We start from the raw sequence: 25,261 nt of genomic DNA, 5'->3' as shown, positions 1-25,261 counted from the left end.
GTGCACCCCTGCAGCTCTCCTCCAAAGCGGTGGCGCTAATAATAACAGTAATAATTAATAATTTCTTATTTATTATTATCAATTAATATTTTTTAATTATGATTCAGGGTCCTGAATCAATCCTGGTGTCCCGAGGGGGCAGCATCCCCAAAATGCTACCCCCCCCCCCAAAAAAAAAAACCCAGGTGGGGTTCATCCGCATTTAATAACGCCGGGACTGACGCGGGTCGGGGCCGCGCTCAAAGCCGCCCCCTCGCCGCCCGCGGGTTTTCGGCTTGGCTCAGCCCCTCAACCTCGGGCTGCCCCGGAGCACCAGGAAAAACCTCAAACTCCAAAAATAGCGATATGTAAAAAAAACCCGCTATTTGCCAAAAAAAAAAAAAAAAAACAAACCCTAAAAACACCAAACTAGAGTAGTTTTTTGTTAGAAAAAGGGGAAAAATTAGGATCTGGTGAGCGTCGGGGCTTGCGAGGGCTGGAGGAGCATCAGGTATGGGGGGGGGGAAATAAATCGGGTGGCTTGGCTGGTGCCGGGGCTCTCCTGGGGCTAAAAAAAAAGGAACATTTCCAAATTTTTTGTTAAAAATTGCAATAGAAAAATGGGAAAACCCCCCCCGTCGGACCCCAACCTGTATCAAAAATACACAAGTGTCGTCGTCTCGTCGGTAAAGTGCGGCTTTTTGCTTTAGAAAAGGGAGCGATGAGCCAAAACCCGGCGGCTATTTTTGAGCGCGGGGATGGGGACGCTTTCCCCCCTCACCCGTGAGCTGAGTTGCGCCGGTCTCTGCGGGGGGCGTTGCGGAGGGGCCCTAAATGCTGGTGGGGTGACGGCGGAGCTCCTGCCCCTTCAGCAGCGCGATCTGCAAAGGGGGGGGGGATGAGAGAAGGGGGAGCGGGGAGGGGACACCCCTGTCACCCCCCCCCCACCACCCCGGGGTGTCCCCCCACCCACCTGCTCCTCCAGGCCGCGGACGCGGTGTCGGTGGACGCGCTCGCGAGCTTCCAGCGCCCGCTGGGCTTGGAGCTGGGCGATGCGCAGGCGCTCCAGCTCCCGCTGCAGCTCCGCCGAGGGCCCGGGGCTCGGCGGGGGGGACGGGTGCTCCCGCGCCGACACCTGCGCCTGGGGCGGGCAGGGGGTGGCCGTCACCCCGAAACTGGGCGGCAGCGGTCCCCTGGCTGGGAGGAGCCCCAAAAAAGAGCCCAGCGCCCTGCCAGCGCAAGCACCAGCATCCCTACAAACTGGGATGAGCCCAGTACCATCCCAGTGCAAGCACCAGCATCTGCCCTCAACTGGGATGAGCCCCAAAAAAGAGCCCAGCACCATCCCCGTGCAAGCACCAGCATCTCCCCAAGCTGGGAAGCGCCCCAAAAGGAGCCCAGCACCATCCTGCTGCAAGCACCAGCACCCTCCCAGCAAATGCAAGCCAGGATGAGCCCTAAAAAAAGAGCCCAGCACCATCCTGGTGCAAGCACCAGCGTCTCCCCAAGCTGGGAAGCGCCCCAAAAGGAGCCCAGCACCATCCCAGTGCAAACACCAGCATCTGCCCTGAACTGGGAAGCGCCCCAAAAGGAGCCCAGCACCATCCCAGTGCAAACACCAGCATCTGCCCTGAACTGGGAAGCGCCCCAAAAGAAACCCAGCACCATCCCAGTGCAAGCACCAGCGCCTCCCCAAGCCGGGAAGCACCCCAAAAGGAGCCCAGCACCATCCTGCTGCAAGCACCAACATCTTCCCTGAACTGGGATGAGCCCCAAAAAAGAGCCCAGCACCATCCTGGTGCAAGCACCAGCATCTCCCCAAGCTGGGAAGCGCCCCAAAAGGAGCCCAGCACCATCCCAGTGCAAGCACCAGCATCTGCCCTGAACTGGGAAGCGCCCCAAAAGAAACCCAGCACCATCCCAGTGCAAGCACCAGCGCCTCCCCAAGCCGGGAAGCACCCCAAAAGGAGCCCAGCACCACCCTGCTGCAAGCCAAGGACCCATCCTGCCCGCACCCTCCTACCTGGGCGAGCGAAGGGCCACCCACCTGCAGCAGCTGGATGCGCTGCTGCGCCTCCGCCAGCTCCCGCTCGGCCGTGCCCAGCGAGCGACCCAGCCGGCCCCGCTCCGCCGAGAGCCGCAGCGCGTCCTCCTGCGCCTGCAGCTTCTCCCGCTCCACCTGCGCCCGCCACGCCAGGGAGAGAGGGACACGGAGCGGGGAGCTGGCGAGAGCTCCACCCCCGCACACCTCGCTCCAGCCCGTAAAACACATGGTTTTTTTATATATATATATATATGTATATAAAAAAGTAGAATATATATAAAAAACATGTCAAACATATATATTTTACATATATATGTAAAATATAGCTGTAACATAAAATATCTACTTTAAAATATACTTATTATATATAAAATACATATTTTAGATATAATGTATTTTATATGTAATATATGTTTTACATATATATTGCATATAAAATATATTACATTATATATATTTACATATAAAACATAACTAAATATATATAACATAAAGTATATATTTACGTGTAAAACATATATATCATGTAAAATATATATATCACATGTAAAATATATCTCATGTAAAACATATATATCACATGTAAAATATATCTCATGTAAAACATATATATCACATGTAAAATATATCTCATGTAAAACATATATATCACATGTAAAACATATGTAAAATATATGTATCATGTAAAACATATCACATGTAAAACATATATATCACATATAAATCACCTGTAAAATATATATCTCACATATAACACATTTTTACATAAAAAATATATATAAAAAAATATATTTTAAGTGCGTATAGACTCCATGCATAGTGGAGCAGCACGCAGCACATACGTGAAGTACATTCTATGCTTGGAAGGTAACGACGCGCTATTAACGAGCTGGTTTTAGGGGGTTGCATTTGATTTGCGCCCCGTTCTGGCCACGGAGGGCTGCAAGTCCCGGCTGCGCTGGCACTGGGGTGCAGCCCCGCACGGGGCCAGCCCCCGGGCACCCAAGGGTGCCACCCGCCCCCTCACCTTGTCCAGGGTCATCTTCAGGGCGCTCTTGTCCTTCTCCAGGCGCAGGGCGACGCGCTCGGCCTCCCGCTTCTCGCCCTGCGTGCGGGCCAGGGCGCGCTGCAGGCTGCCCACCCGCTCCTGCAGCCCCCCGCGCTCCTCCTGCCGCTGCCGCAGCGCCTGCGCCGGGGCGGGGGGTCAGCCACGGCCCCCACCGGCACGGGGCTGCGGGGGGGCAGGAGGGTGCTGGGGCTAGGGGGGGTCCATAGGGTGGTGCAAGGGGGGGGCTATAGGGTGATGCAAGGTGCTATAGGGGGGGCAAAGGGTGCTGCATGGGGGGGCAATAGGGTGCTGGGGCTATATGGGGGTCCATAGGGTGGTGCAAGGGGGGGCTATAGGGTGATGCAAGGTGCTATGGGGGGGCAAAGGGGGCTGCATGGGGGGGCAATAGGGTGCTGGGGCTATATGGGGGTCTATAGGGTGGTACAAGGCGGGGGCTATAGGGTGATGCAAGGTGCTATGGGGGGGGCAAAGGGTGCTGCATGGGGTGGTGATAGGGTGCTGGGGCTATATGGGGGTCTATAGGGTGATGCAAGGTGCTATAGGGGGGGCAAAGGGTGCTGCATGGGGGGGCGATAGGGTGCTGGGGCTATATGGGGGTCTATAGGGTGATGCAAGGTGCTATGGGGGGGCAAAGGGTGCTGCATGGGGGGGCGATAGGGTGCTGGGGCTATATGGGGGTCGATAGGGTGGTGCAAGGCGGGGGCTATAGGGTGATGCAAGGTGCTATAGGGGGGGCAAAGGGTGCTGCATGGGGGGGCAATAGGGTGCTGGGCTATAAGGGGGTCCAGAGGGTGATGCAAGGGGGGGGCAAAGGATGCTGCATCGGGGGCAAGCGGGTGCTGGGGTTATATGGGGGTCCATAGGGTGGTGCAAGGCAGAGAGCAGAGGGTGCTGGGCTATATGGGGGTCCATAGGGTGGTGCAAGGTGCGGGGGGAAGGATGCTGCATGGGGAAGCAAAGGTGTGCAGGGGGCTGCATGGGGGCAATAGCGTGCTGGGGGGGAGGGGCAAAAGGGTGCAGGGGGCTGCATGGGGAGCAAAAGTTGCTGATGGGGTGGGCAAAGTGTTTTGCATGGGTGCAAAGGGTGCTGCCCAGAGGGGTGAAAGGGCTCAGGGTGCTGCCCGGGGGCAAGTAACAGCAAATTTGGGGAGCCCCACCGCCACCCCCCACCAGCGTGGGGTGCATCCACCCCCCCCTCACCTCCTGCTGCTGCCGGACCTGCGCTTCCAGCTCCTCCTTGCTCTGCTGCAGGGCCTCCTGCTCCTCCCGCAGCCCCCGCAGCTGCTCCCGCAGCGCTCCCTTCTCCTCCCGCGCCTCCGCCAGCGCCCGCCGGGCCACCTCCAGCCCCTCCTGGGATGGGGAGGGGGGGGGGACACCCACGGTGACCCCTCCCCAAGCAAAGGCACCCTGGTGTCACCTCACCCTAGGGTGCTCGTTCCCACCTGCAGCGCCCGGCGGTCGAGCTCGCCGGCGGCCAGGGCGCTTTGGAGCTGCAGCAGCCGCTCGTGGACCGCGGTGCCGTCGGCCAACGCCGCCGTCGCGCTCGGTGCATCGTCCTTCGAGCCGCTCTCCGCCAACGCCGCGCTCAACCGCTCCATTGCCAGCTGCAAAGCGCCGGCGCGCTGCTCGCTCTCCGCCAGCTACACCCCAAAACGAGAGCAAAATTAAATATCATCATTTAAAAAAAAACAAAAACCACCCCCAAAAAAATCCGTGCAATGGGGATTGAGAAGAATTTGGGCTGATACTTGTTTCTGCAGCAGCTCGGCGCGGTCTTGCATCGCCTGCGCCTCCGCTTGCCGCTCGCCCAGGGCCAGCCGTGCCCGCTGCAGCTCGCCCTCCAGCACCCGCTGCTGCAGCTCCAGGCGGGTGCTCCGGCTCTCCGCCGTCTCCAGTCGCCGCTTGGCATCCTCCAGCTCGGCCTCGCCAGCTCGCGCCGCGCTCATCCTCTCCTGCAAGGCACCGCCGAGCCGGCACGGAGCGCTCAGGGATGGGGATAGGGGCAGGATTTGCCCCCCCCCCCCCCCCATGGCGATGCCCACCTGGGCGGCTCGGCGCTCGCCCTCGGCAGCGTGCAGGCTCCGTTCCAGCGCCGTCACCTTCTCCCGCAGCGCCCGCCGCTCCCGCTCGCCCCGGCGCAGCGTCTCCTCCTGCAGCAGCAGCGTGGCCTGGGCGCTGCTCAGCTCCCCGCCGCCACTGCGACGCCCTGCCGGAGCCACCCCGACGTCACCCGCCGCAGCGGGGTGTGCGCAGGGGGGTGACAGGGGGATGCACGGGGGCTTTTACCCATTTCATGGGGGTCTATGAGGGATGCACGGGGGCTTTTACCCATTTTATGGGGGTCTATGAGGGATGCACGGGGGCTTTTACCCATTTCATGGGGGTCTCTGAGGGATGCACGGGGGCTTTTACCCATTTCATGGGGGTCTCTGAGGGATGCACAGGGGCTTTTACCCATTCTATGGGGGTCTATGAGGGATGCACGGGGGCTTTTACCCATTTTATGGGTGTCTATGAGGGATGCACGGGGGCTTTTACCCATTCTATGGGGGTCTATGAGGGATGCACGGGGGCTTTTACCCATTTTATGGGGGTCTATGAGGGATGCACGGGGGCTTTTACCCATTTCATGGGGGTCTCTGAGGGATGCACGGGGGCTTTTACCCATTTTATGGGGGATTACGGGGGATGCAGGGGGGTCTTATCAGTTTTATTGCAGTTCATGGGGCAAGCACAGGGGGGTTACTGGATTTATTGGGGTTTACAGGGGATTCACAGGGGTTTTTACCAGTTTTACTGGGGTTTATGGGGGATGCAGGGGGGTTTATCAGGGTTTATGGGGGATGCAGGGGAGTTTTACCCATTTTATTGGGGTTTACGGGCAATGCACAGGAGTTTTACCAGTTTTACTGGGGATTATGGCAGAAGCAGGGGTCTTCTATCAGTTTTACTGGGGTTTATGGGGCAAGCACAGGGGGTTACTGGATTTATTGGGGTTTACAGGGGATGCAGGGGCGCTTTTACCAGTTTTACTGGGGTTTATGGGGGATGCACAGGGCATTTACCAGTTTTACTGGGGATGATGTGGGATACATGGGGAGTATTAACAGTTTTACTGGGCTTTACAGGGAATGCATGGGACATTTATCAGTTTTACTGGGTTTACAGGGGATCCATGGGGGGTTTTACCAGTTTTACTGGGGTTTATGGGGCGTGCAGAGTGGGTTTACCAGTTTTACTGGGGTTTACGGACAATGCACGCGGGCTTTTACCAGTTGTACTGGGGCTTATGGGGGATGCACAGGGGCTTTACCCATTTTATTGGGGTTTACAGGGGATCCAGTTTTACTGGTGTTTACTGGGCATGCATGCGGGTTTTACTGGGGTTCATGGGGTTTACACAGGAAGTTTTACCAATTTCACCAGGATTTTGGGGCCATGCATGGGGGAAACCCCACGGAGCATCCTGCGGTCCCAGGCATCGCCACCACCACGCCCGTGCCTCAGTTTCCCCAAAAGCCCCCACTTGCCGGCAAGGCTCCAGCACGGGACAAATCACCCTGAATCCCACGATTTGGGGGGGATGCACCCCAAAACCGCCCCCATCACCTTCCTCGCTCTCAGCCACCAGCTTCTGGAGCTGCTGCGCCCGGGCACCGGCGCTGTCCCGCTCCTCCTCCGCCTCGGCCAGCCGCCGGCCCAGGCTGCCCACCTGCACCCGCAGCTCCTCCTGGGGCGAGAAAACGGGGCGAGAAAGGGGCTTTTTGGGGACGACGAGGAGGGGAGGGGAAGCGGGGGGCGTACCCGCTCCCGCTGCGTGTCCTGCAGCTCGCGCAAGAAATCCCGCAGGGCTGCCCGCACCGCCTCGGGCTCGGTCGCTGCATCGGGGTCCAGGGATGAGCTGGGGCTCCCCGACCCCTCCGGTCCCCCACCTGTATGGGGACAAACGGGGTGACATTGGGAAAACGGGGGGCAGCACCCAAGGGAGGATCGCAAGCTGGAGCGGAATGCGCCGCAGTGGGATGCGCTGCAGCGGGGTACGCTGCAATGGGATGCACCCATGGGATATGGGGGGGATGTAAGAGGTGGAGCAATGGGGCGATGGGGACCCCCAGGGATGGAGCAGAGGGGTGATGGGGGACCCCAGGGATGCAGGGGACGGAGCAATGGGGTGACGGGGGACCCCAGGGATGCAGGGGATGGAGCAGAGGGGTGATGGGGGACCGCAGGGACGCAGGGGACGGAGCAATAGGGTGACGGGGGACCCCAGAGATGCAGGGGACGGAGCAATGGGGTGACGGGGGACCCCAGGGATGCAGGGGACGGAGCAATGGGGTGACGGGGGACCCCAGGGATGCAGGGGACGGAGCAATGGGGTGACGGGGGACCCCAGGGATGCAGGGGACGGAGCAATGGGGTGACGGGGGACCCCAGGGATGCAAGGGATGGAGCAATGGGGTGACGGGGGACCCCAGGGATGCAGGGGACGGAGCAATGGGGTGACAGGGGACCCCAGGGATGCAAGGGACGGAGCAATGGGGTGATGGGGATGCAAGAGCTGGAGCAACAGCGTATGGGGGACCCCTCCGCAGGGATGCAGGGGATGGAGCAACAGGGTGATGGGGGACCCCCCGGGATGGAGCAATGAGGTATGGGGAACCCCAGGGGTGCAGAGGATGGAGCAATGGGGTATGGAGGGACCCCCAGGGGTGCAAGGAATGCAGAACCGCAGTGGGATGCACTGCAGCGGGATGCATCCCCTTCCCCTAAGCAAGGGAGGGGGCACCGGGGGTCCCCAGGGACACTCACCCTTGCCCGGGGAGCCGGCCCGTGCCCGGCCGATGCCCATGGTACGGCGTAGGGCGGACTGGATGCCGCCCAGGCGGGTTTCGGCAGCCCGGCGCAGCGCCTCGCCGCGGGCCAGCTCGGCTTCCAGCCCCTGCGCCCGACCCTCGGCCGCGCTCAGGCGCAGGCTCAGCTCGGCCGCTTCGCCCCGCGCCGCCTCCACCTTCAGCTGCAGGTTGCGGGCATCGGCCAGCAGCTTCTTCTCGTTGCCGCGAGCCTCCTCCAAGCTGCGGGCCAGGTCCTTCTCCCGCTGCCGAAATTCGCCCTCCGCCTCCGACAGCCGCCGCTGCAGGTGCTGGAGCTGGGGGGGCGTTGGAAAGGGGGTGATGGGGGCAGTTGGGGTGCAGGATGCAGAGAGATGGGGTGCAAGGGATGGAGCATAGGGTGATGGAGATGCAAGGGATGGAGTAATGGGGTGACGGGGGACCTCCCGGGATGGAGCAATGGGGTATGGGGGACCCCAGGGATACAGAGGACACAGAAACAGGGTGATGGGGAACCCCCAGGGATGCAGGGGATGGAGTAACGGGGTGATGAGGACCCCCAGGGATGCAGGGGATGGAGCAACGGGGTGATAAGACCCCCAGGGATGCAGGGGATGGAGCAACGGGGTGATAGGGAACCCCCAGGGATGCAGGGGATGGAGCAACGGGGTGATGAGGACCCCCAGGGATGCAGGGGACAGAGCAGGGGGGTGATGGGGACACCCAGGGACACCAGGCACAGAGCAAGGGGACGACGGGGACGCAAGAGGCAGAGCAATGGGGGATGCAAGGGCCCCCCAGGGATGCAGGGCAGAGAGCAGTGGGGCGACATGGACGTAGGGGACCAAGCGGTGGGGTGCTGGGTGCACCCAGGGACATGGCATCGAGCAATGGAGTAGCAGGGACCCCCAGGGACACAGGATCCTGGTTATGGGGCGATGGGGACAACAGGCACCGAGCTCTGGGGTGAGGGGACAGGGACACCTAGAGCTGGGGGGTGAGGGGGACACTTTGGGATGCGGGGCACCAAGCAATGGGGTGCTGGGGACCCTGGGGAACCCCCACCTCCTTCCTGGCGGCCTCTGTGCCGGCCTCGCTCTCCACCACCTTCTGCCTGAGGCCGAAGGCTTCGCGGCGGCTCTCCTCCTCCCGCTGCTCCTCCAGGGCCATGCGCGCCTGCAGCTCGCCCACCTCCTTGCTCCTCTTGCTGTTCTCGCTGTCCAGGTCCTTCACCTGCCCAAGAAGGAGATGGGAGCAGCTCGGTGGCACCCCAAATAGGGGGGGGTCCCACCATCCTCCTCCTCACCTGCCGGCGCAGCTCCTGCAGCTCGCGGCGGGCGTCGAGGCGGGCGCGCTCCAGCTCTCGCAGGCTTGCCCGCAGCTCCGTCACCTCCCGGTCCGCCGCCACCCGCCCGTCCTCCACCAGCGCCAGCCGCTGCTCCTTCTCCTCGCTTGCACGCTTCAGGCTGCGGGAGGGGGGAGGAGGGGCTGGCATCACCCCCCCAGGGCCATCGCCTCGGCCCCGAGCATCTCCCCATCCCTGGCATCACCCCGAGCACCGCCCTGCCCTGAGCCAGCCCCCGTCCCGAGCATCCTGCTCCAAGCCATCCCCACCCCCGGCATGCCCCCAGCCTGGGCATCCCCCCATCCCCGAGCTTCCCCCCACCTTGGGCACCCCCTCCCAGGCATCACCCCATCAGGGCGGCCCCCACCCTGAGCATTGCCACCCTAAACACCCCCTCTCTCCCCCCCTAAGGCGCTGCCCCATCCCAAGCACCTCTCACCTCGAGCATCTCCTGTACTGAGCACCCTGCTCCAGTGCACCCCCCATCCCGAGCATCCCCCCACCCCCGGACTTCCATCCCCTTGTCCTCAGCGTCACCCCGACCCAGAGCATCACCCTCCAAGGTGCCGCATCACCCATCTATGTCCCAACTTGGGTATCCCCTCGTCCCAAGCACCACCCTGACCCTAAGCATCACCCTCCAAGGCATCGCACCACCCCCTGCATCTCCCAACTTGGGCATCCCTGTGTCCCAAGCATCACCCTGACCCAGAGCATCACCCTCCAAGGTGCCGCATCACCCCATCTATGTCCCAACTTGGGTATCCCCTCGTCCCAAGCATCACCCTGACCCTGAGCATCATCCTCCAAGGCACCCCATGTATCTCCCAGCTTGAGCATCCCTTTGTCCTGAGCATCACCCTGGCTCCGACGATCACCCTGGTCCTGAGCATCACCCCCTGCATCTCCCAACTCGGGCATCCCTGTGTCCCAAGCATCACCCTGACCCAGAGCATCACCCTCCAAGGTGCCACATCACCCCATCTATGTCCCAGCTTGGGTATCCCCTCATCCCAAGCACCACCCTGACCCTGAGCATCATCACCCTCCAAGGCATCGCACCACCCCATAGAATCATAGAATCATGAAGGTTGGAAAAGACCTCTAAGATCATCGTGTCCAACCGTCAACCCAACCCACCCATGCCCACTACACCATGTCCCTAAGCGCCTCATCTACACGTCTTTTAAATACCTCCAGGGTTGGTGACTCCACCCCTTCCCTGGGCAGCCTGTTCCAAGGCCTGACCACTCTTGCAGTAAAGAAATTTTTCCCAATGTCCAACCTAAACCTCTCTTGGTGCAACTTGACCCTGAGCATCACCCTCCAAGGCACCCCATGTATCTCCCAACTTGAGCATCCCTTCGTCTTGAGCATCACCCCGACCCTAAGCATCACCCTGACCCTGAGGATCACCCTCCAAGGTGCCGCATCACCCTCCAAGGTGCTGCATCACCCCATCTAAGTCCCAACTTGGGCACCCCCTTGTCCTGAGCATCACCCCGACCCTAAGCATCACCCCAACCCTGACCATCACCCTCCAAGGTGCCGCATCACCCCATCCAAGACCCAACTTGAGCATCCCTTCGTCCTGAGCGTCACCCCGACCCTAAGCATCACCCCAACCCTGACCATCACCCTCCAAGGTGCCACATCACCCCATCCAAGACCCAACTTGAGCATCGCTTCGTCCTGAGCATCACCCCGACCCTAAGCATCACCCCAACCCTGACCATCACCCTCCAAGGTGCCACATCACCCCATCCAAGACCCAACTTGAGCATCGCTTCGTCCTGAGCATCACCCCGACCCTAAGCATCACCCCAACCCTGACCATCACCCTCCAAGGTGCCTCATCACCCCATTTAAGTCCCACCTTGAGCATCCCCTTGTCCTGAGCGTCACCCTGACCATCACCCTCCAAGGTGCCGCATCACCCCATCCAAGACCCAACTTGGGCATCCCCTTGTCCCGAGCACCCCCCTTGTCCCAAGCACCCCCCTTGTCCCAAGCACCCCGCCACCCCCTGCACCTCCCACCTTGAGCATCCTCCTGCCCTGAGCATCCCCCTGACCCCGAGCATCCGCCGCCCCGAGCATCACCTGATGCGCTCGCCCTCGGCGCGTCGCAGCGCCGCCCGCAGCTCCTCGTTGGAGCGTCGCAGGGCCTCCTTCTCCCTCGCCTCGTCTCCCAGCGCCCGGCGTGCCTCCTGCGCCTGCCGCCGCTGCGCTTCCCGTCCCTCCCGGCTCTCCCGGGCCTCCCGCTGCGCCTCCAGCAGCTCCCGCCGCCCCGCCGCCCGCGCCTCCGTCACCAGCCGCAGCTGCGCCCGCGCCTCCTCCGCCTGCAGCCGGGGTGGCCGGGGTTTAGGGGGGGACATTTTGGGGGGTGGGAAGGGGGGGGGGGGCGGTGTTCACCTCCCGCAGGGCACCGTCCCGCTGCTTGGCCACCGCCGTCGCTTGCTCGCGGAGAGACTTCGCCTCCCGCTCGTGGGCCGCCGCCGTCTCCTCTGCCTGCGCCCGCAGGCTGCGCAGCTCCGCAGCCAGGCTCTGCGGGGGGGGAACAGCGCCCTGAGCCCCCCCCGGCGGTGTGGGGGTCCCGGTGGGGGGGTTGCAATGGGGGTGGTGCAGGGCTGGCGGTAGGTGTGGTACCCGCGCGTTGCCGTCGGCAGGTGGCTTGCGATGGGGACATGGCGGGGGTTGCAATTGGGGGGGCTGCAAGAAGGGGGGGTCATTGGGGGGGGTTGCAAGCGGGGGGAGGTTGGGGAGGGGGTTGCAAGGGCAGGGGCGAGCCTCAGGTGTCAGGGGTTGTAATGAGGGGGTGCCCAGGCATGGGGGTTTGCAATGGGGGGGACATGGGGGACACCTGGGCATATAATGGGGGTGAAGGCTTGGGCATGGGGGCTTGCAACTGGGAGGGGGGGGCAACCCTTAGGCATTGGGGCTTGAAATGGGGGGGACACCCAGGCATGGGGGGTTGCAATGGGGGGGACATGGGGGACGTCCAGGCATGGGGCTTGCAACTGGGGGAGGGGGGAGGCAACCCTCAGGCATTGGGGCTTGCAATGGAGGGGACACCCATGCATGGGGGGTTGCAATGGGGGGGATGCTCAGGCATCGGGGTTTGCAATGAGGGGGGACACCCGGACATGGGGGCTTGCTGTGGGGGACACGTGGGGCTCTGTGCCATTCTGGGGGGGTCCCAGGACCCCCTCAGCACCCACCTGCTCCTTCTCCTGGTGGCCGGTGACCTCTCGCCGCTGCTGCTCGAGCTCGGCCGTGGCCTCGGCCAGGCTCCGCTGCAGCCCCCCCAGCGTCTCCGCCAGCGCCGCCCTCTCCTCCTCCTGCAGCGCCAGCGCCTGGGGGGGACAGGGCTCAGCTGGGGGGTGGGGGGGGGACACCGGAGCTGGGACAGGGGGGGACATCGGGGCCACCCACCTGCTGCTTCTCGCTCTCGCGCTGCCGCCGCGACGCCGCCAGCTCGGCCGCCAGCTCCTCCTGCTCCCGCGCCAGCCGGCCCCGCTCGGCCTCCAGCTCCTCCTGCTCCCCCCCAAAATCCCCAGCGAACCCCCGGAATCACCATCCCAAGAACCAACACCGCACCCCAAAAACCAGCATCCTCCCCCCCGGGCTGGTGCCCACCTTCTCGCGCTGGAGGCGGTCGAGCTCCTCGCGGTGCGCGTCGCGGGCGCTCTGCAGGGCCACCGTCACCGCCGCCGTCTCGGCCGCCGCCACCGCCTGCCGCCGGGCCTGCAGCTCCTGCTCCCGCTCCAGCCGCGCAGCGCCCAGCTCCACTGCGGGGACACCCCCCCACCCCCACCCATCAGTTGGGGACCCCCCCCCCCGGGAGGGCAGGGTGGGTGTGGGTTAAGTGACAGGAGCAGGGACACGGGGGGGACAGAGTGGGGGAGGGTTTGTTGTGACCCTGTTGCAGGTGGATGGGGATGGGGGGGGGGCGGGGATGGGGAGGAAGATGGGGGTGGAATGGGGATGAAGATGAAGATGGGGATGGATGGGGATGGGGATGAAGATGGGAGTGGATGGGGATGGAAAGGGACAGATGGGAACGGCGATGAAGATGGAGATGAGGATGGATGGGGATGAGGATGAAGATGAGGATGCATGGGATGGGGATGAGGATGAAGATGAAGATGGACGGGGATGAGGATGGAGATGAGGATGGAGATGAGGAGGATGGATGGGGATGGAGAGGGACAGATGGGAATGGTGATGAAGATGGATAGGGATGAAGATGAAGATGAGGATGCATGGGGATGGGGATGAAGATGAGGATGCATGGGATGGGGATGAGGATGAAGATGAAAATGGACGGGGATGGAGATGGGGATGGGGATGAGGATGAAGATGGGGTAGAGATGAGGATGAAGATGGACAGATGGGAATGGCGATGACGATGAAGATGGGGATGGACGAGGATGGGGATGAAAATGGGGATGGATGGGGATGGAGATGAGGATGGAGATGAGGATGGATGGGGATGAGGATGAAGAGGGACAGATGGGAATGGCGATGGATAGGGATGAAGATGGGGATGGATGGGGATGAGGATGAAGATGAGGATGGAGATGAGGATGAAGAGGGACAGATGGGAATGGCGATGAAGATGGATAGGGACGAGGATGAAGATGAGGATGCATGGGGATGGGGATGAGGATGAAAATGAGGATGCATGGGGATGGGGACGAGGATGAAGATGAGGATGCATGGGGATGGGGATGAGGATGAAGATGAGGATGCATGGGGATGGGGATGAGGATGAAGATGGACAGATGGGAATGGCGATGGATAGGGATGAAAATGGGGATGGATGGGGATGAGGACGAAGATGAGGAGGAACGGGGATGAGTTTGAAGATGAGGACGGGTGTGGATGCGAATGGAATGGGATGGGGATGAGGCTGGACGGGGACGGCCAGGGTGATGGGCACGGACGGGGATGGACCCCTCACCCTCCAGCGCCTCCTTGGCCTGGAGCAGGGTCCGGCCCTCGGCCTCCAGCTGCTGGTTGCGGGTGTCCAGCTGCGCCAGCTGCTGCTGCAGCTGGAAGACGCTGCTCTCCAGCCCCTCCTTCTCCGACCTGCCAAAACACCACCGGCCACGCTGCCGAAACCTGGGGTCGGGGGGTGGGAGACACCCTCACGCCCCCGCCAGCACCCACCTGAGCCCGGCCGCCTCCTGGGCCCGATCCTGGCCGTGGCGCTGGGCGGCGGCGAGCTGGACGGCCAGGCTGGCCCCCTCCTTGGCCAGTCCCTCGCGGGCCCGGCTGAGCCGCAGCAGCTCCCCCCGCAGCCGCTCCTGCTCCCCCCGCGCCTGCGCCAGCGCCTCGCCCGCCGCGCTCTGCTCCTGCACCGCCTGCCGGGGCGCGGGGCGTCGGCGGCATCCCCACCGCCCAGTTACCCCACCCGGCCTCCCAGTTGCCCCATGCATCCTCCCAGTTAGTCCATGCATCCTCCCAGTTACACCATGCATCCTCCCAGTTATCCCATGCATCCTCCCAGTTACCCCATGCATCTGTTGTGGTCCTCCCAGTCACCCTGTGCACCCTCCTCATCCCTCCCAGTTGCGTCCTGCACCACCCCCGTGGCCCCTGGCACCCTCCCCATCCCTCCCAATTACCCCTGGCACCCTCTCCACCCCTCCCAGTTACCCCTGGCACCCTCCCAGCCTCCTAACTCCCCTGTCCACCCTCCCCATGCATCCTCCCAGTTAACTTGTACATCCTCCCCATCCCTTCCAGTTACCCCATGCAGCCTCCATGATCCTCCCAGTTACCCCATGCACCCTCTCCACTTCTCCCAGTTCCCCTGTGCATCCTCCCCATCCCTCCCAGTTGCCCTCTTCACCCTCCCAGTCACCCCATGCATGCCTTCTCACCCCTCCCTGTTGCCCCCTGCACTCTTCCCATCCCTCCCAGTTGCCTTTTACATCCTCCCCACCCCTCCCAGCTGCCCCATGGACCCTCCCAGTTACCCTGTGTGTGCTCCCCATCCCTCTCATTTGCCCCCTGCATGCTCCCAATTGCCCCATGGACTCTCCCAGTTACCCTCTGCACCCTCCCCATCCCTCCCAGTTACCCTGTGCATGCTCCCAACCCCGCCCAGTTGCCCTGTGCACCCTCCCAGTAACCCCTGGCACCCTCCCCATCCCTCCCAGTTGCCCCATGCACTCTCCCAGTTACCCCTGGCACCCTCCCCACCCCTCCCAGTTACCCCTGACACCCTCCCAGTTACCCCTGGCACCCTCCCCACCCCTCCAGTTACCCCATGCACCCTCCCAGTTGCCCCTGGCACCCTCCCCACCCCTCCCACTTACCCCTGGCACCCTCCCAGTTGCCCCTGGCACCCTCCCCATCCCTCCCAGTTACCCCTGACACCCTCCCAGTTGCCCCTGACACCCTCCCCACCCCTCCCGCTTACCCCGTGCACCCTCCCAGTTGCCCCTGGCACCCTCCCCACCCCTCCCACTTACCCCATGCACCCTCCCAGTTACCTCTGGCACCCTCCCAGTTGCCCCTGGCACCCTCTCCATCCCTCCCAGTTACCCCTGACACCCTCCCAGTTACCCCATGCATCCTCCCAGTTGCCCCTGACACCCTTCCCACCCCTCCCAGTTACCCCTGACACCCTCCCAGTTGCCCCTGGCACCCTCCCTACCCCTCCAGTTACCCCATGCACCCTCCCAGTTGCCCCTGGCACCCTCCCTACCCCTCCAGTTACCCCATGCACCCTCCCAGTTGCCCCTGGCACCCTCCCCACCCCTCCAGTTACCCCATGCACCCTCCCAGTTGCCCCTGGCACCCTCCCCATCCCTCCCAGTTACCCCTGGCACCCTCCCCACCCCTCCCAGTTACCCCGTCCCCCCTCCCACCTGCCCCCAGCACCCTCCCAGTAGCCCCCCCGCCCCTGCCCATCACCCACCTGCCCCAGGTGCTGGCGCAGGCGCAGGTGCTGGCCCCGCAGCACCCGCAGCTCGGCCCGCAGCCCCCGGCAGCCCTCCTCGGCCGCCCTGCGCGCCCGCTCCAGGCCCTGCCGCTCGGCCGCCCCGGCCCTGCGCCCCCGCTCCAGCCGCCCCCGCAGCAGCGCCAGCTCCCGCCCCAGCTCCCGCGCCCGGCTGCGCCCGCTCTCCCGCTCCTCTTCCAGCTGCGCCAGGCTGCGGCTCAGCTCCGTCTTCTCCCGCGCCAGCCCCGCCGCCAGCTCGCTCGTCTTGGCCAGGGCGTCCCGCAGCCGGGCCTCCTCCGCCTGCGCTGCCCGCTGCGCCGCTGCCAGCTCCCCGCAGCTCTCCTGCGCCTGCATGGGGGGCGTACTCGCTGCATGGGGTGCGCCTGCTGCTTGGGGGTTGCACCCGCTGCTTGGGGAGGCACTCGCTGCGTGGGGATGCAGCCGCTGCGTGGGGATGCAGCCGCTGCATGAGGTTGCACCCGCTGCATGGGGATGCAGCCGCTGCATGGGGTGCGCCTGTTGCTTGGGGGTTGCACCCGCTGCGTGGGGATGCACTCGCTGCATGGGGATGCACCCGCTGCATGAGGTTGCACTCGCTGCATGGGGATGCAGCCGCTGCATGGGGTGCGCCTGTTGCTTGGGGGTTGCACCCGCTGCGTGGGGTTGCACCCGCTGCGTGGGGATGCACTCGCTGCGTGGGGATGCAGCCGCTGCGTGGGGTGCGCCTGTTGCTTGGGGGTTGCACCCGCTGCGTGGGGATGCACTCGCTGCATGAGGATGCAGCTGCTGCATGGGGTGCGCCTGTTGCTTGGGGGTTGCACCCGCTGCGTGGGGATGCACCCGCTGCATGGGGTGCACCTGCTGCTTGGGTGTTGCACCCATTGCTTGGGGGTTGCACCCACTGCTTGGGGATGCACCCACTGCATGAGGTTGCACCCGCTGCATGGGGATGCAGGCACTGCATGAGGTTGCACCCGCTGCATGGGGATGCAGCCACTGCATGGGGTGTGCCTGTTGCTTGGGGGTTGCAGCCGCTGCATGGGGATGTACTCACTGCATGGGGGCTGCACCCATTGCTTAGGGGTTGCACCCGCTGTGTGGGGATGCACCCGCTGCGTGGGGTCTGCGCCTGTTGCTTGGGGATTGCACCCGCTGCATGGGGATGCACGCATTGCTTAGGGGTTGCACCCGCTGCATGGGTTGCACTCACTGCATGGGGGCTGCACCCGTTGCTTAGGGGTTGCACCCGCTGCATGGGAGGGGGCGGGGTAAGCCTGCTGCAGGGGGTTGCATGCGCTGCATGGGGTGCACCTGTTGCTTGGGGGTTGCACCTGCTGCATGGGGACACACCCACTGCACGGGAGAGGTTGCACCCACTGCATAGGGGCTGCACCCGCTGCACGAGGGGCGCACCCACTGCAGGGGGGTGCAGGGAGGGATGGGGGGACCCACCTTGCCCAGCGCCTCGGCCAGCGCCTCCCGCTCGCCCCGCGCCACCTCGGCCTCCAGCGCCGCCCGGCTCAGCGCCTCCCGCGCCTCCAGCAGCTCCCGCTGCGCCCCGGCCCGCTGCGCCTCCAGCTCCTCCACCTGCTGCTGGCTGCCGGCACCCACCGCGGGGGCTGCAGCACCCGCTCGGGGGGGCATTGCAGCACCCACTATCTTGCAGCACCCACTCGGGGGGGGGCATTGCAGCACCCGCTATTTTGCAGCACCCACTCGGGGGGAGCATTGCAGCACCCGCTATTTTGCAGCACCCACTCGGGGGGGGGCATTGCAGCACCCGCTATTTTGCAGCACCCACTCGGGGCAGGGGTTGCAGCACCCACTATTTTGCAGCACCCATTTGGGGAGGGGGGGTTGCAGCACCCACCTGGGGGGGACCTTGCAGCAGCCACCTTAGTGGGGGGCTTCAGGGGACCACCGTGGGGGGGGTGCAGCACCCACTGAGATTTTGCAGCACCCACTTGGTGGGGGGAAGTTGCAACACCCAGTTGGGGGGTGGGGGGAGAAGTGGCAGCACCCACGTTGGGGGGGCTTCAGGGGACCCACTTGGGGGGCGTTTCAGGGGACCCACTGAGATTTTGCAGCACCCACTTGCTGGGGGGATGCAGCACCCAACTGGGGAGGGGGGGGGCAAGGTGGCAGCACCCAGATTTGGGAGGAGGTTGCAGGGGACCCACTGCAATTTTGCAGCACCCACTTGGGGAGGGGGATACTGCAGCACCCGCTATCTCGCAGCACCCCGGGGTGGGGGGAAGCACCCACCTGCGCTCCAGCTGCTGGCGGGCGGCCTCGGCGGCGCGGGCGGCCTCGTCCCGGGCGTCCTCCAGGCCCTCGCCCCGGCGCTGCAGCTGCGCCCGCTCCTGCTGCAGGGCGCCCGCCCGCTGCTGCTCCCCCGCCAGCGCCTCCTCCGCCCGCAGCCGCTCCCTGCCGGACAGACGGACATGGGTGCGCAGGCGGACGGACAGACGGACACGGGTGGGCGGGCAGACAGACGGACATGGGTGGGCAGATGGACAGACGGACACGGGTGGGCGGGTGGACAGTGGACGCAGGTGGGAGGATGGACAGACGGACATGGGTGGGCAGGTGGACGGACAGACGGACACGGGTGGGCAGACGGATGGACAGACGGACACGGGTGGGCGGGCAGACAGACGGACATGGGTGGGCGGGCAGACAGACGGACACAGGTGGGCGGGCAGACAGTGGACGCAGGTGGGAGGATGGACAGACGGACACGGGTGGGCGGGCGGACAGTGGACACAGGTGGGAGGATGGACAGACGGACATGGGTGGGCGGGCGGACAGTGGACGCAGGTGGGAGGATGGACAGACGGACACGGGTGGGCGGGCGGACAGTGGACACAGGTGGGAGGATGGACAGATGGACATGGGTGGGCAGATGGACAGACGGACACGGGTGGGCGGGCAGACAGTGGACACAGGCGGGAGGATGGACAGACGGACATGGGTGGGCAGGTGGACAGACAGACGGACACGGGTGGGCAGACGGATGGACAGACGGACACGGGTGGGAGGATGGACAGACGGACACGGGTGGGCAGGTGAACGGACAGACGGACACGGGTGGGCGGGCGGACGGGGCGATGCTCACGGGCGGGTGCGCCGGGATGGAGGATGTGCAGGGACGCGCAGGGACAGATGGACAGACATAGCGAGACGAACGTGTCGGGACGGACGGACAGACGGACAGGGCAGGGACAGGCAGACGTGCACGGTGAGGCAGGGAGGGACAGACAGACGGCCAGGCAGGCAGGACGCACGGGGTACGATGTGCAGGGGTGCATGCAAGGGGGGAGACGGACGGACAAACAGACAAGCCAAGAAGCGCAGGGACGGGTACACAGGGACAGACGGACGTACAGGGAAAGATGCAAAGGAGTGGACGGACAGACGGACGTGCCAGGATGCACAGGGACAGACGGCCATGCACGGCGAGGCAGGGAGGGACAGGACAGATGCACAGGGACGGACAGACAGACAGACGGCCAGGCGGGACGCCTGGGGTACGATGTGCAGGGATGCATGCGCGGACAAACGGACAAAAGGCCCAGGGACGGACGCACAGAGAGGGAAGGGTGTGCAGGGACGGATGGACGGACAGACAGGCCAGGGGGGGTGGATGGACAGACAGACAAGGCAGGACGCGTGGGGACAGACGGACGTGCAGGAACAGACAGGGAGAGATGCGAAGGGATGGGTGGACGGACAGACAGACAGGCCAAGGAGCACAGGGAGGGATATGGAGGGACAGATGGACCCACAGAGAAAAATGCAAAGGGATGGACGGACAGACAGACAGACAGCCGCCAGGACGCGCAGGGGCGGATGCAGAGGGACAGACGGACACGTAGGGGGACAGGGGGAAAGATAAACAGGGATGGACGGACAGACAGACAGGCCAGAACGCAGAGGGAGGGATGCGCAGGGACACGCAGGGATGGACGGACAGACAGAGGGGTCAGGATGCAGAGCGACAGACGGACACAGAGGGACAGACAGACACAGAGGGACGGACGGACACAGAGGGACAGACGGACACAGAGGGACAGACGGACACAGAGGGACAGACGGACGCAAGGACGCAGAGGGACAGACGGACACAGAGGGACAGAGGGACACAGGGATGCAGAGGGACAGACGGACCCACGGATGCAGAAGGACAGACGGACACAGAGGGACAGAGGGACAGAGGGATGCAGAGGGACAGACGGACCCACGGATGCAGAAGGACAGATGGACCCACGGATGCAGAAGGACAGACGGACACAAGGACGCAGAGGGACAGACGGACGCAGAGGGACAGACGGACCCAGGGACGCAGAGGGACAGACGGACACAGGGATGCAGAGGGACAGACGGACACGGGGACACAGAGGGACAGACGGACACAAGGACGCAGAGGGACAGACGGACACAGAGGGACAGACGGACCCAGGGACGCAGAGGGACAGACGGACACAGAGGGACAGACGGACACAGGGATGCAGAGGGACAGACGGACACAGAGGGACAGAGGGACACAAGGACGCAGAGGGACAGACGGACGCAGAGGGACAGACGGACCCAGGGACGCAGAGGGACAGAGGGACACAGGGATGCAGAGGGACAGACGGACACAGAGGGACAGAGGGACAGAGGGATGCAGAGGGACAGACGGACCCACGGATGCAGAAGGACAGACGGACACAAGGACGCAGAAGGACAGACGGACGCAAGGACGCAGAGGGACAGACGGACGCAGAGGGACAGACGGACCCAGGGACGCAGAGGGACAGACGGACACAGGGACGCAGAGGGAGAGACGGACACAAGGACGCAGAGGGACAGACGGACACAGGGACACAGAGGGACAGACGGACACAGAGGGACAGACGGACACAGAGGGACAGACGGACACAGGGACGCAGAGGGACAGACGGACACAGAGGGACAGACGGACACAGGGATGCAGAGGGACAGACGGACCCACGGATGCAGAAGGACAGACGGACACAGAGGGACAGAGGGACAGAGGGATGCAGAGGGACAGACGGACCCACGGATGCAGAAGGACAGACGGACGCAAGGACGCAGAAGGACAGACGGACGCAGAGGGACAGACGGACCCAGGGACGCAGAGGGACAGACGGACACAGAGGGACAGACGGACACAGGGACGCAGAGGGACAGACGGACACAGAGGGACAGACGGACACAGGGACGCAGAGGGACAGACGGACACAGAGGGACAGACGGACGCAGGGACGCAGAGGGACAGACGGACACAGAGGGACAGACGGACGCAGGGACGCAGAGGGACAGACGGACACAGAGGGACAGACGGACGCAGGGACGCAGAGGGACAGACGGACACAGAGGGACAGACGGACGCAGGGACGCAGAGGGACAGACGGACACAGAGGGACAGACGGACACAGGGACGCAGAGGGACAGACGGACACAGAGGGACAGACGGACGCAGGGACGCAGAGGGACAGACGGACGCAGAGGGACAGACGGACACAGGGACGCAGAGGGACAGACGGACCCAGGGACACAGAGGGACAGACGGACCCAGGGACGCAGAAGGACAGACGGACGCAGAGGGACAGACGGACCCAGGGACACAGAGGGACAGACGGACGCAGGGACGCAGAGGGACAGACGGACGCAGAGGGACAGACGGACGCAGAGGGACAGACGGACACAGGGACGCAGAGGGACAGACGGACCCAGGGACACAGAGGGACAGACGGACCCAGGGACGCAGAAGGACAGACGGACGCAGAGGGACAGACGGACCCAGGGACACAGAGGGACAGACGGACCCAGGGACACAGAGGGACAGACGGACACAGGGACGCAGAGGGACAGGCGGACGCAGAGGGACAGGCGGACGCAGAGGGACAGGCGGACGCAGAGGGACAGGCGGACGCAGAGGGACAGGCGGACACAGAGGGACAGACGGACGCAGAGGGACAGGCGGACGCAGAGGGACCGGCGGGCGCGGGGCCGCGGGTACCTGCGCAGGACCTCGGCCTCGGCGCGCAGGCGGGCCACCTCGCGCAGGGCCTCATCCTGCGCCCGCCTGCAACCCCCGGCCTCGGCGCTGAGCTGCTCCAGCCGCTGCCGCAGGGTCCCCAGCCGCCGCTCGCTCTCCCCCAGCTCCCGCCGCAGGCTCCCGGCCACCTCCCGGCCGGCCTCCGCCTGGCCCCGGGCGTCCTGGGGAGGGGGGGGATGAGCCTTCATCCTCCTCCTCCTCCTCCTCGTCACCCCCCTGCAGCCCCCCGCTGCTCACCTGCAGCTGGAGGTGGCGGCGGCGCAGGGCGGCCTGCACGGCGGCGGCGGCGGCGCTGGGCGAGAGGCTGCGGCGAGGGGACGCGGGGGGACCCGGCGGGGACTCGGGGGGGGGCGGTGGCTGCTCGGGGTCGTCCGCCAGCACCGCCTGCGGGGGGGCGGGGAGAGCCCCCGGTGTCACCGGGGGGAAACTGAGGCGGGGAGGGGGGAGCTGAGGCGGGGAGGGGGGGAACTGAGGGAGGGGAGGGGGGAACTGAGGCGGGGAGGGGGGAAACTGAGGCGGGGGAGGGGGGAAACTGAGGCGGGGAGGGGGAAACTGAGGCGGGGAGGGGGGGAACTGAGGCGGGGGAGTGGGGGAACTGAGGCAGGGGAGGGGGAAACTGAGGCGGGGAGGGGGGAAACTGAGGCGGGGAGGGGGGAAACTGAGGCGGGGAGGGGGGAAACTGAGGCGGGGAGGGGGGAAACTGAGGCGGGGAGGGGGGAAACTGAGGCGGGGGAGGGGGAAACTGAGGCGGGGGAGGGGGGAAACTGAGGCGGGGGAGGGGGAAACTGAGGCGGGGGAGGGGGAAACTGAGGCGGGGAGGGGGGAAACTGAGGCGGGGAGGGGGGAAACTGAGGCAGGGGAGGGGGAAACTGAGGCGGGGAGGGGGGAGCACCTGGGTGACATCCTGCAGCGTCTGGCGGAGCAGCTCCACCTCCGAGCGCAAGGCCTCCACCTCCGCCGGCGACGGCTCCTGGGCGCGCGAGGCCTCCTGCAAAGCCCATCGGCGTGGCATCGGGCACGGCCAGCATCGTGCCCTGGCATGCGTCGGGCATTGCACCCCAGCATGCATCACACCCCAGAGTGCATCGTGCATTGCACTCCGGCATGCATCGCACCTCCGCATGCATCATGTGTCACACCTCCGCATGCATCACACCCTGGTGTGCAGCATGCATCATGCCCTGGCATGCATCACACCCTGGTGTGCATCGCAGCTCGGCATGCATCATCTACCACACCTGTGCATCGTCTGCCACACGGCATCAGAATTTAGCATGCATCATGCCCTGGTGTGCATCGTATCCTGGTGTGCGCTGCACTGCAGCACGCATCATCCATTGCACCCCGGTGTGCAGCCCAGCCCAACGTGCATCGTGCATCGCATCCAAGGACGTACCGCACCAGCATGCACCATGCATTGCACCCCAGCGTGCATCACACAGCTCAGTGTGCATCATGCATTGTGCTTCTGCATGCGTCGCGCCCTGGTGTGCATTGTGCGGCATGCTCTAGCATGCATCATGGCTTGCTGTGCATTGCACCCCTGGGTTTGCTGTGCATCATGCCCTGGTGCGCATCGTGCGCTGCACCCTGGTGTGCATCCTGCCCCACTGTGCATCCTGGCTTGGCACGCATCCTGCCCCGGTGTGCATCGTGCATTGCAGCTTGGCATGCATCCTACCCTGGTACGTGCATCGTGCCCCAACACGCATCGTGGTTTGGCACGCGTCCTGCCCCGGCACGCCTCTCGCATTGCATCCTGCCCTGGCGCGCATCGTGCATTGCGCCCCAGCCTGCATCATGGCTCAGCATGCACCGGGCCCCAGCGTGCATCCCTGCACCCCCCGGCTCTGCACGCATCCCACCCCAAAACTCATCGTGCCCTGCACTCACCAGGTTTTGCAGCTGCAGGGTCAGCGCCTCCACCGCCCGCTCCTTCTCCCCGTCCTCAGCCCGCAGCCGCTCCAGTGCCGCCGCCAGCTCCGCCAGCCTGCAGCGAGACACCGGGCAGCACCCGATCCCCCCCCCCCATCCCCAAAAACCTTCCCCCCCCCCCACCCCCCCAAACCCCATACCTGGCACCGAGGGCGGCTTTCTCCAGGTCGGCGTCCCGCGCCCGCGCCGCCAGCTGCTCCTCCAGCTGCGCCAGCCGCATGGCCTGCTTCTCCCGCGCGGCGCCCGCCTGGCTCTCGGCCAGCCGCAGGTTGGCAGCCAGGTGAAGGCAGGCGGCGTGGGCAGCCCTGCCCGCCCGCGACGCCTCGTGGCTCAGCTCCGACAGATCCCTGCGATGGGAGATGGACCCGGTCATCCCTGGGGAACCGGTGGTCCTTGGGGACCCCCCCCCCCCTTCCCCGGGACCCCCTCTGACCTCTCGGTGGTGGCTTTCATCTCCCCGAAGTGACGCCTGAAGGCCACCACCTGCCTCCAGAGGGTCAGGAGCCGGCTGTGCTCGTTGCTGAAGTAGGCGTTGAAGGACTGCCCGCGGGACGGAGCGGCGTCGGGCGCCGGACCGCGGCGGTGGGGGTCCCTCCCCACGCAGCCCCCTCTGCCTTGCAGCCCCCCAGCCAGCATCCCCCCCCCCCGCCCCGGCCCCCCCAGGCCTTTCCCTTTGGTCCCCAAATCTCCGTGCAATGCCCCCCCGTGTCCGCACCCATCGCCCCCACGGTTCAGCAGCAGCCCCCCACCCCAATTCCCTTCTGCCCTGCACGGAGAGGGATGGGGGATGCATCCCAGCATGTGCCGCATCCCCTGCGCCCCCAAATTCTTCTCTGTGCAACATCCCCCATCGCCCTGCACCCCTCCCTGCGGTCCTGCACCCCTCCCTGCCAGCCCCACATCCCTTTCCGTGCTGCATCCCTGCATCCCTCTGCCTCGCAGCCCCTTCCCATCATGTGCTGCATCCCCAGCACCCCCAAATTCTTCTCTGTGCAACACCCCCCATTGCCCCGCACCCCTCCCTGTGGTCCTGAACCCC

General features: G+C 64.6%; 1 protein-coding gene across 1 annotated transcript in view; it reads right to left on the bottom strand.

Annotated features, from left to right (window-relative positions):
- Positions 1-54: 54 nt before the first annotated feature.
- The window catches only part of CROCC (ciliary rootlet coiled-coil, rootletin), a 30,259-nt gene continuing 5,052 nt past the window's right edge, over positions 55-25,261 (bottom strand). The window contains exons 8-36 of the mRNA XM_075172557.1: positions 24,656-24,762; positions 24,363-24,569; positions 24,181-24,277; positions 23,180-23,275; positions 22,525-22,671; positions 22,249-22,448; positions 18,486-18,647; positions 17,673-17,817; positions 16,200-16,568; positions 14,441-14,634; positions 14,232-14,359; positions 12,905-13,056; positions 12,701-12,802; positions 12,487-12,621; positions 11,681-11,812; positions 11,369-11,607; positions 9,228-9,387; positions 8,987-9,154; positions 7,902-8,238; positions 6,897-7,024; positions 6,702-6,822; positions 5,135-5,298; positions 4,841-5,044; positions 4,535-4,732; positions 4,293-4,442; positions 3,051-3,209; positions 2,027-2,158; positions 953-1,120; positions 55-860 (exon numbers count right to left, since the gene is read on the bottom strand). Coding sequence (XP_075028658.1) covers positions 810-860; positions 953-1,120; positions 2,027-2,158; positions 3,051-3,209; positions 4,293-4,442; positions 4,535-4,732; positions 4,841-5,044; positions 5,135-5,298; positions 6,702-6,822; positions 6,897-7,024; positions 7,902-8,238; positions 8,987-9,154; positions 9,228-9,387; positions 11,369-11,607; positions 11,681-11,812; positions 12,487-12,621; positions 12,701-12,802; positions 12,905-13,056; positions 14,232-14,359; positions 14,441-14,634; positions 16,200-16,568; positions 17,673-17,817; positions 18,486-18,647; positions 22,249-22,448; positions 22,525-22,671; positions 23,180-23,275; positions 24,181-24,277; positions 24,363-24,569; positions 24,656-24,762 — 4,752 coding nt within the window. The 3' untranslated portion in view covers positions 55-809. The remainder of the gene's footprint in view (positions 861-952; positions 1,121-2,026; positions 2,159-3,050; positions 3,210-4,292; positions 4,443-4,534; positions 4,733-4,840; positions 5,045-5,134; positions 5,299-6,701; positions 6,823-6,896; positions 7,025-7,901; positions 8,239-8,986; positions 9,155-9,227; positions 9,388-11,368; positions 11,608-11,680; positions 11,813-12,486; positions 12,622-12,700; positions 12,803-12,904; positions 13,057-14,231; positions 14,360-14,440; positions 14,635-16,199; positions 16,569-17,672; positions 17,818-18,485; positions 18,648-22,248; positions 22,449-22,524; positions 22,672-23,179; positions 23,276-24,180; positions 24,278-24,362; positions 24,570-24,655; positions 24,763-25,261) is intronic.

This window comes from Calonectris borealis, chromosome 23, assembly GCF_964195595.1.
Source record: "Calonectris borealis chromosome 23, bCalBor7.hap1.2, whole genome shotgun sequence".
Lineage (NCBI taxonomy): Eukaryota > Metazoa > Chordata > Aves > Procellariiformes > Procellariidae > Calonectris > Calonectris borealis.
This window is presented reverse-complemented; position numbering and strand designations above follow the sequence as displayed.